General features: G+C 53.3%; 3 protein-coding genes across 3 annotated transcripts; 2 read left to right on the forward strand and 1 right to left on the reverse strand.

Annotated features, from left to right (window-relative positions):
- Positions 1-1,343: 1,343 nt before the first annotated feature.
- Positions 1,344-2,681, forward strand: F5Z01DRAFT_650891 (P-loop containing nucleoside triphosphate hydrolase protein). Its single transcript, XM_046263194.1, has 3 exons — positions 1,344-1,754; positions 1,806-2,475; positions 2,524-2,681. Exons 1-3 carry the CDS (start codon positions 1,453-1,455, stop codon positions 2,653-2,655), a joined length of 1,104 nt encoding a protein of 367 aa, XP_046119966.1. The 5' UTR covers positions 1,344-1,452; the 3' UTR covers positions 2,656-2,681.
- Positions 2,682-4,513: 1,832 nt separating this feature from the next.
- F5Z01DRAFT_635000 (ubiquitin-protein ligase) lies at positions 4,514-7,138 on the reverse strand (the record flags this gene model as incomplete). The annotated part of the gene is made up of 3 exons (XM_046262113.1): positions 4,514-4,860; positions 4,911-7,058; positions 7,111-7,138. The coding sequence occupies 3 exons, from the start codon at positions 7,136-7,138 to the stop codon at positions 4,514-4,516; spliced, it is 2,523 nt and encodes an 840-aa protein (XP_046119967.1).
- A 284-nt stretch (positions 7,139-7,422) lies between these two features.
- On the forward strand, positions 7,423-8,907 carry F5Z01DRAFT_535572 (uracil-DNA glycosylase). Its single transcript, XM_046260488.1, has 3 exons — positions 7,423-7,999; positions 8,045-8,675; positions 8,730-8,907. Exons 1-3 carry the CDS (start codon positions 7,638-7,640, stop codon positions 8,817-8,819), a joined length of 1,083 nt encoding a protein of 360 aa, XP_046119968.1. The 5' UTR covers positions 7,423-7,637; the 3' UTR covers positions 8,820-8,907.
- Positions 8,908-9,732: the final 825 nt, after the last annotated feature.

Genomic DNA, 9,732 nt, shown 5'->3' on the forward strand with positions numbered 1-9,732 from the left:
AATCACTATTCCTTCTTAGGTTTACTTGAAGAAATGCTGTCCAAGCAGCTCTCAGGCGTGAGAGTTACTGTCGCCCTAGAAACTTGCAAAAACTTCGCGCCACTCTTCATCTGTTCTCAGACGCCACCTACCTGACGTTCTGGACGAGACAGTACTTTTGTTTACCTCAGCGAATAATGAGTCATCCTTTACTTTAGGGCAAGGAAATTTTTAGCTATCAGATTGTTCTCACTTTGAGGTTGTTCTCAATCTTCATACCCTTCACAACCACAACCACCACACCCACAATAACCACAACCACCACAACCACAATAACCACAATCACAAAACATTCTTCGTTTCGAAATGAACTCCATCGACATCAAGTCCATCAAGCGCAACCAGGCCACAGCTGCCGTTATCAAGCGTCTCGAAGACGCTCCCACAAACCCAGTGACCGGACAGCCATGGCCCCCCGATCGAGCCGCGATTCTCGAGGTACGGCGAAACTTGCCGGTCTACAAGTCTTGGGATAAAATTCTTCATGAGTATCACAAGTCCCCGGTGATAGTTCTGTCAAGCGAAACTGGCTCGGGAAAGTCGACCCAAGTGCCTCAGATGCTATTCTACGACGAATTCGCCAGCGGTGGCAGGATTGCCTGCACGCAAACACATCGCTTGGCGTGTACTGAGCTCGCCACTCGTGTCGCCAGCGAAATGGCCGTCCCTTTGGGTACCGCAGTTGACTACTCGATAGCGCGCGACCGCAAATTCAAACAAAAGACCCGACTCGTGTACCAGACAGAGCGTACACTTATCCGGGCATTGGTGAGTGACAAGGATTTGCGAAAGTACTCGTGCATCATCCTAGACGAGGCTCATGAGCGAACTACGAACCTCGACACCCTGATCGCGCTGCTAAAGCACGTACTGACGAGGCGAAAGGATTTCAAGGTATGTCTCAAGCAATGTCTTCTCTTCACGTTGATAAACCCAACCTAACCCTTCAATCACTTGTGTCAGGTCATCATCATGTCGGCGACTTTGGATGCCGCTAAGTTCCAGCGGTACTTCGACAATTGCCCGGTCGTGCATATACCTGGGCGCAACTTTGGTATCACCATAAACCACATCAGTCCTGGTCATGACAAGATACCCTTTGACGTGAATGTCACAGCTGCTCGAGTGATTGAGCATATTCACACGCAAAAAGGGCCAGGACACATACTGGTTTTCGCACCAGGCGAGCGTGATATTGCACAAATCTGCCAACTCGTGCGCCAATTTGAGTCGCAGGAGACGCTCGAAGTCTTTCCATTGCACTCTTCACTGTCTCGTCGGGCCCGGGAAGGAGCTGTACAATATGAGCCTGCTCCTGGAATCCGCAAGGTCGTCGTCTCGACGAACATTGCCGAGACGAGCTTGACGATCAACGGTGTTGGGTACGTCGTCGACACTGGCTTGGAGAAGCAAATGCGCTTTAATCCCCGCCTTCGCATGTCTACGCTGCTCACTAAGCCCATCTCACAGGCGTCCGCCAAGCAGCGCGCTGGCCGCGCCGGCCGAACACAGCCTGGCGTGTGTTATAGACTCTACAACAAGGTTTCGTTCGACAAGATGGAGCCAATGAGTGAGCCAGGCATCCGTCGAGATCCGCTTGAGCCATTGGTGATGGATCTCGCATCAATCGGGTGGACGAGACCGCTCAGTTTCGATTGGCTTGATGCCCCCAATCCGGAGGACCTCACACGGGCGGCCGGGAATCTTGTGGACTGGTATGTCTCACTGCATCCTGGCTTATGAACACATATTGACACGAACAACAGGAGATTTCTCAACCCTGAAGGAGGTTCGAGTACTCTCAATGGCCGGTATGCCGTAAGGATGCCTCTTCCTCCACTGTGGTTCCACGTGATCTTGGCAGGAGCGGAAGAGTCATGTGCCCTCGACATGGCTACCATAGGTCTTTTGTGCGAGGCCCGTCCCCCAATCTTCGAGAGGAGGGATCCGTTCACTCAGTGCATGAATTTGGCGCATACTGCGTTCGCCGACCCCTTGTCAGACCACATTGCTCTACTGAAGGCGTTCTCTGCGTACGAGTACGTGCTTGAGAAGCATAGTCAGGATGCTGCTATTGACGTCGAGGCCTGGTGTTCACATCATGCCCTGAGTAAGGACGGCTTGGATGGTGTCCACAAACAACTGAAGGACATGGCGACCTTCCTCCTGAATGCGAAGATCGAACCTGGAAGGACTCTGCTCACAGACACCGTGAGACTCCGTCGGGCTCTGGTCAAAGGCCTCTGTACCCAGAGCGCCATCCACTACAAGGGCCTGGAGTATCGCACGATCTACGAGAACACTCCAGCGTTGGTGTCTCCGTTTAGTTCTCTGTGGGAGGCTCAGCGAGAGTGGATTGTCTGGACCAGCTTTGTCTCGACTGGAGGTAACCAAACTCTGGAAGTGGTTACAGCAGCTGAGCCCGAGTGGCTGGTGGTGAGTCTACTTGAACTTTGACACAGAACCGCGACTGACAATACCTAGGACCTGCCATACTTCAATATCGATCGAATGGCCACCACTCACGACGGCAAGCTCACGTTGCTTCAGATCATTGAGTCGCTCGGAAAAGCCAGGCGCGCGTCGTCGGCAACCAATAAGGGCACCAGATATTGAATCAACTATTTTTGCTATACTTCCACATATTCAATTGAGGTTCTGGCTCATTTCATTATCAAAGTCTCGTCGGTATCACATATAAGCAGCTTAAAGGTGTGCGCACGCCTTGCTATAGCACTACGTAACCTCTGGGCCATATAGTGCTCACAGGCTACATGTAGTATCCAGCCTCGATATTGGCACCAACCACAATAGGAATATTGATCAATAAGACATACTAGCGATATCTATCTTTTATCCAGAGAGTACAGTACAGCGCTGTCTGCCAGGATCAAGAGGGCAAATGGTGAGTAAGGGCCAACAGTTGATCGTCAGTTGGCCGTTCCATGCTGCTGCATGAACATAGTTGTGGATTGACATGATGATCGCGTCTTCCTGGGGGCTCTGCAGACGAAAATTTCGAATTACACCTTATATTAGGGCTACCAGCTCTAGGCTATGCTTCTGAGTAGTCTTGCCAATCATAATGCCGACAACCGTGGCAACATGAAGGCATCCTCACGCCCGCAGAAGTAATCCCCCAGGCCCCGCAAACTCTCGAGCTATTACTGCGTTTATACAACGGAGCTTTAGACCTTCATTTTTCCCATGCTCGTCGCTCGATCCGCATCGTGGGTGTATAGGTTTGTTCAGAGGACGCCACGCCTGACACTGCGGAAACAAGTCGATCCGACGGATGTGCGCTGGCATCATCGGAACTCATCATGCGACGCTCGCAAATATCTATGCGTGACAAATACCGTCAATCGATGGCCCTGCAACTAGAGGAGCTGCTCTGGTCAATCCCATGGCCATTGGGCGTGCTTCTCGCCTCCGCTTCGCGAGTATAGGGTCTTCGTGCCTCCTCAAGTATTGCATCGCGGCGATAGCGAGGGCGAGAAGAATAAGAGCAATGATGAGTATTGCAATCGTTACGTATACGTGGCTGGCGTGAGGATCTGAAGTACCCCTATCTCTAGAATTATGTGGCGTTGCGAGTAGCCTCCATATTGGAATCCAAGAATTCAGGTCTCCTTAAAGCTGTCCGCTGTTGTGATGGTCGGAGACTGCGACTATCAAGGACTTTGATCAAACATTACATTCGTGGGATATTTCGACACTGAAACCGCCCGTATCGCGAGCTTGCAGATGATGGTGCCACAAGATACTTCGATCTTGAGGACGGTCCTAACTCCTAATCAGCATGACTGGTATGTGCATGTTATGAGCGTGCCTCACAGTGAATGCATCTGGGCGTTTGATAGGGGTTATTTCGATAGTGTCTAAAAGTCCTGGTCTATAGAGTCTTCTCTGGTGATTTGGATTAGTGTTGCGGGTTCCTCAGCCGCCGCTACAGCGATGGCAGGGCTTGTTGTGTTCAGGGGCAGGTGTAGAGCAGTGTTGAGTATCGATCTGATGGTATTGATGCTAGTAACCAGATGCTCACAGTGCTGTTAGTTTATTTGAGGATGAATCCTTTCAAGTGTTCATGATGCGGAAAGGAAATATTCCTTTGAAAAGCGCGTCGTGGCTGAGACTCTCCTCGATGAGGGTAGTCCCGGCCACAGAGAACGAGCAGCAGGACGCTTGGAAAGGACGCACTTGCCGTGAAAACAGCTTCGCCCATGTCTGTACAGTCACTCTAGATACCATCTCCGGGGACTTATCTAGCACTTTGTGCCTTCGAAGTCTGCTTTACTAAAGGTCGGCCGGTGCTGTGGTTTTGTCGGATTACAGACACGAAAGAACCATGCGTTTGACCATCCGTGGAAACGTGCTTTTTGTGTATGCCCATCAAGATCTATACTTCAAAGCCCCAAACGCTCAAACGCCTCTTAGTCTACAAAAGCCATGCATCTCGTCGTTCCTCATCATGCTACAGGCCCATGCCTCCGCCAGCCCATCCTGCGAACCCGTTGCCAGGCGCAGGTTGCCCAGGCGGCGGCATTGGTGGAAGCCCCTGCTCTCTTCGCCTCTCATCCTCGCGTTGCGCGTGCGCTTGCTGTAAACGTTGCCTCCACCACAGCAAGAAGATCAACGCGGTCATCACACCGAGAATCAGGACACTCTCAACGATACCGGCATCGTCATACTCGCCATCGCCGCCACCCATGGTATCGTCAAAGTAATCGTCGTAGTAGCCATCTTCGTCGTAGATATAGTCGTCGGCCTGGTCGATAAAGTGCGCGATCCAATCGGACAGTGACCAGTCTTTGCGTGCGTCTATGAAGAGTCAGTATGGCAGTTGGCTGGGGAGTGGAGACGTGACTCACTGGGCTCCTCTTGGATGCCATGTATTTCGCCGTGGGTGAGTGTGTTCCAGGCGCTGCGGATTCGGAGCTTGAGCAGACTCAGGGTAACGGGCAGGTAGGCCTCCTTGTTCACCATGAGAGCGTGGTCGTAATAGCGCTTGGCGAGGTGATAATCCTGCTTCAACCCAACGCCGTGCTCATGCATCCAGCCCAGGTTGTATAGAGCTTGCGCGCTCTGGGAGTGGTCGGAAGCAGACGTGTAGCATTGCACAGCCTTGCTAATGTCCTTTTCTGTGCCAATGCCGTAATAGTAGTAATCTCCCATCTTCACCATGGAGTCAATGTTGGACTGCCTCGATGATCTGGTCCACTGCACAAGTGCGAGTGCCGAGTTGTTGAGCAGTCCACCGTGTGGCTTGCTGCCGCTGATGCGTTGGCGCAAGTAGTTCACGGCTGGAAGCTGGGTGTTTCCCCAGTCCAGCATGTACGCCACGTTGGTTTGAGCTCTTTCGTATCCTTGCTCCGCGGCAAGCAAGTAGCCAAGAAAGGCAGTCTCGTAGTCTCCCGCTTCGTAGGCAACATTGGCGTCCGCCCACGATGATACCAACGGCTCGGCCTTCTCCGCCACGCTCTTGTAGTAACTGAGGGAGATTGCACAAATCTTCTCGCGCCCCACGCTATGGTGTACCATCTCGGCCAAATGGTAGTTGGCTTCAATGTTGCCGTACCGAGCCGCGAGCTCAAAGTAATTGTTTGCCACTCGCAGGTCCTCCGTCGACCCTTGATCTAGGTGGAGTCGGCCCATCTCGACCTGTGCTGGCGCAAAGTCCTGGTCGGCAGCCACCTTGAGCAAGCTCATCGCATTCTGTATCCTGACCTTGCCAAGGTAGCCATGCAGGTGCATCAAGCCAAGACCATATTGAGCAAGGGGGTCCCCGTGGGTGATGCCACGCTCAAACCATATTCTCGCCTTGTCGAAATCCTGGGAGACCCCCTCACCGCGCAAGTACATGCGCCCGAGATATGCTGCCGCTTTGCATGCAGTCTTTTCGATGCCGGGCTTGTAATTTTCGACGATTCGTCCGTCTCGCTTCCAGTATCGCGTAGTGACGGCCCAAAAGTATTTCCGTGCCATGTCGAGGTTTCTCTCCAAGCCGCGCTGCCCTTCGTAGTAGATTCTACCCAGGTTGAAGGCCGCCTTGTAGTCGCCCTTTTGGGACATGAGGTCCAGGTACTCAATAACGTCCCCAATCGCAGCGTTCTGATCTGAGTTGAGGTTCGGCCGGAAGGCGTTGATGCCTGCGCTGGAAGCGCTTGCGCCTTCGCCATATACGCCACCGTCGTCGTCGGCAATGCGCCATCCTTGTACGACCCAGGTGCGACCTCCCGGCGGCCCTGACCTATACCACTCGATGACCTTGTCTGCCACGCGCTTGTAGTGAGCAACAGCCTTGTCGCAACTCTTGATGGCCCCAATGCCAGCGAAATGTCGATACGCCACAGCCATCTCAGACCGCAGGCTGCCTCCCGCCGCAGCGAATGTGTGATGCAGCAAAGCCTTCGCCTGATCAGGCGCAACTATTCCGGCGAGGCCGGTCGAATAGTAAACACCCAGCATGTACTGCGCCGAGGCATTGCCGTACTTTTCGGCGTGTGACTCGTACAACTGGAAGGCCTTCTCGAGATCGCGCGGGTGGTTGTAGTAGCCGAAGAAGTTCATGTCTGCGAGCAAGTATAGCGCATCGGAGCTATTCGCAGCCACAGCATCCTCAAGAGCCTTGGTAGCCTCTGCCAAAGGGCCGCTGACACCAGTCTGGTGATGGTGGTGGTGGCCTGAGGGCGCCGAGGCTGGCCCAGTCGGCAGTGTCTTGAGAACGTATTGCAGCGCTGTCGAGAATATGCTCGTATCTTTCGGGCTTTGTTTGTTCATTCTCGGAATAGTTCGCAGAAGCCTCATGGCTGCGTTGTAGTGGTTGGCACCTAGTGAATGGTCAGCGTCTGCCAGCAATTCGGTTGGGCGCCGCAAACCGTAGTCGCCATGATGCTGTCCGTCTGGATGGTAGTCAACAGCAGGCTTCACATCCTTTCCGGCCCGCCCAGTACTCGTCTTCTTGTCCGTGAACGGTAAGCCCCAGTTGGCACCCAAGACTGCCGTGGCTTGTAGCAGCACTGCGATGATGGTCAGCAAGTAGAGAACGTGGAAGCGTGGCATGCGACCTACCGAGTAGCCATGGTATGAGTTTCGCCATGGCGGGCTAGATGCTAGACGGCGACGCTGCAACAGAACAAAGCTAACGGAAAGAAAAGAACATGGCTGACGTTCCCTGGACGATGAGATTGTTGAACCTCAATCTCCAACCCTGTTCTCGCGGGGACCGACGATGATGGCAAGCTGTCCTAATTGCATCAGCAAGCTGTATGTGCAGGGGTACGTGTGGCTGGTGGGGTGGGTACGTACCTCACTTTAGACTGCTGCGCCACATCCCACCCTTGACGCGGTCGTGGAAGCTTAACGCGACTAAGACACGCGACCAAGTGAGTCAGCCGTCAGCACTTCAAACGCTCGTTTCTTTTGTCAAAGGTAGCCACTGTATCTGACAATTCGTAAATTTGACCATCAGCCTGCTCTAAAAGACCCCGTTGATCAAAATACATTTTCCATCTTCTTTCAGAGCTCCCCTCACGCGTCAGGGCCCAGCTTACATCAACATCCATCGGTTCAACTACTACCACACATCGAGACGCGCGATGTCCAACCTCAAGCGAAAAGCGGGCGGCGCAGCTGGAGGGAACGACGCCAAGAAGTCAAAGGCGAATGGCAGCATCACCTCGTTCTTTGGAGCTCCCAAAGTTGCTGCCCCAAGTACAAACGCAGCAACCGTCCGTGGGCCGTCAAGTCCCCGTTTCGACAAGCAGAAATGGGTGGATAGCCTGAAGCCGGAGCAGCGTGAGCTCTTGGAACTCGAGATTGACACCTTGCATGAGAGCTGGCTGGCCCAGTTGAAAGATGACCTTGTCACAAAGGAGTTTCTGGATCTCAAACGGTTCCTGGCGGCCGAGACCAAAGCCAAGAAGAAGTGGTTCCCCCCAGCAGAGGATGTGTACTCCTGGTAAGAGGCCCAAACAATTTCTAGTAGCCCCTCTTACGCCGTCAGGTCCCGACACACACCGTTCGACCAGATCAAAGTGGTCATTGTGGGCCAAGACCCCTACCACAACGACAATCAGGCCCATGGCATGGCTTTCTCTGTCCGACCTCCTACGCCTGCTCCGCCCTCGTTGCGCAACATGTACATCGCTCTAAAGAAGGATTACCCTGCTTTCATCGACCCACCGAATCGAGGTGGACTGCTGATACCCTGGGCGGATCGAGGTGTTCTGTTGCTCAACACTTGTCTGACAGTGAGGGCTCACGAAGCCTTCTCTCACGCGAATCGTGGCTGGGAAAGGCTCACGCAGAAAGTACTCGACCTTGTCGCCAAGAAGAGGACAAGTGGTGTCGTCTTCATAGCGTGGGGCACTCCCGCCGGCAAGAGGGTGCAAAAGATTGATCGGAAGAAACACCTGGTGCTGAATAGCGTGCACCCCAGTCCATTGAGCGCGTCTAGAGGATTCTTCGACTGCAAGCACTTCAAGTTGGCAAATGAGTGGCTCATATCGCGGTACGGGCCGGATGGCGAGATTGACTGGGCTCTGACGCCCGGCAATACCACCAAGGCGCCGACCCCGGTCCAGAAAGATGCTGACAAGCAGAACAAGGAATCAGGCTGGCTGGAAGAGGCGGACATTGAGAGTGGTGATGAGGAGGCGCTCGAAGAGGCCCTCAAGCTGGCGGAAAACAAGTTGGAGGAGGCCAAGATCGAAGCCGCCAAAAAGGAGCACTCTGCCGACGGCGATGTAAAGGAGGATGATAAATCATCCCCGGCTTGATATAATGGTGTATTTCTCCAGGGTGGACTCTGCAATTGTGCTAGGCGTTATGGGCATCAGGTCAGCGCAAACGATTCTTCTTGATCACATCCTTGACTTCTCTTCGGCGACGTCCCAATCCTCTGTGTCCAGCTTCACCAAGTTATCGTAGTTGGTGACCATACAGACACTGAACATGATTATGCTACGGGGCAAGCTTGGCCTGCCACCTGGTGTGAAGAAGAGCAGAAGGCCGTTCTATTACTGGGTGATAGAAGAAGATGACAAGAAAAGAAGAACGGGGAGGGCGAAGATGACACCCCTGGCGATGCGGGCGGATTTAGCCTGGCCATTCACAGGCTGCTTGGCACAAACTGCCCTACACGTTAAGGACGAGGCTATAATATCGAGCCATTGTGTCTTTGAATTGGGCGTAGATTCCGCTCGAATAAATCAAGTATGTAGTACCCGCTAACAGATCCTTTTGTAGATACTTTGCTGTAGTTAGAAAGAAGGCCCTGCGTGGTGTCGTGGTGTTGTGGTGTTGTGGTGTTGTGGTGTTGTTGCACTCTTAGGCTGCGCTAGGCCCCGTTAGGAAGCGTGTTGACTTTGTCCTCGTTGAAGTTCCCTCTGTGTCTCGCAAACTCTGTTACGAGAGAGGCCTCTTTTCGAGCAAATATGCTGTCTTTAATTTATCTTTAACCTAGGCAAACTAAACTAGCCTAGGTTGACCATAGGAGACAGCCAACACTGGCTCACCTGATAATAGACCAATCTCTAGTTTCTTTGCTGTAGATTACTCACTTGACGATTGTCACTTGTTAAGGCAGCAGGTCTCAGTCTATATGTGAACCCCAGGCGGGGGCGGGGGGGGGGGCGGGGGGGGGGGGGGGGGGGGGGGGGGGGGGGGGGGGGGGGGGGGGGGGGGGGGGGA

Source organism: Emericellopsis atlantica (assembly GCF_019669845.1).
Source record: "Emericellopsis atlantica unplaced genomic scaffold F5Z01scaffold_8, whole genome shotgun sequence".
NCBI classification, from domain to species: domain Eukaryota; kingdom Fungi; phylum Ascomycota; class Sordariomycetes; order Hypocreales; family Bionectriaceae; genus Emericellopsis; species Emericellopsis atlantica.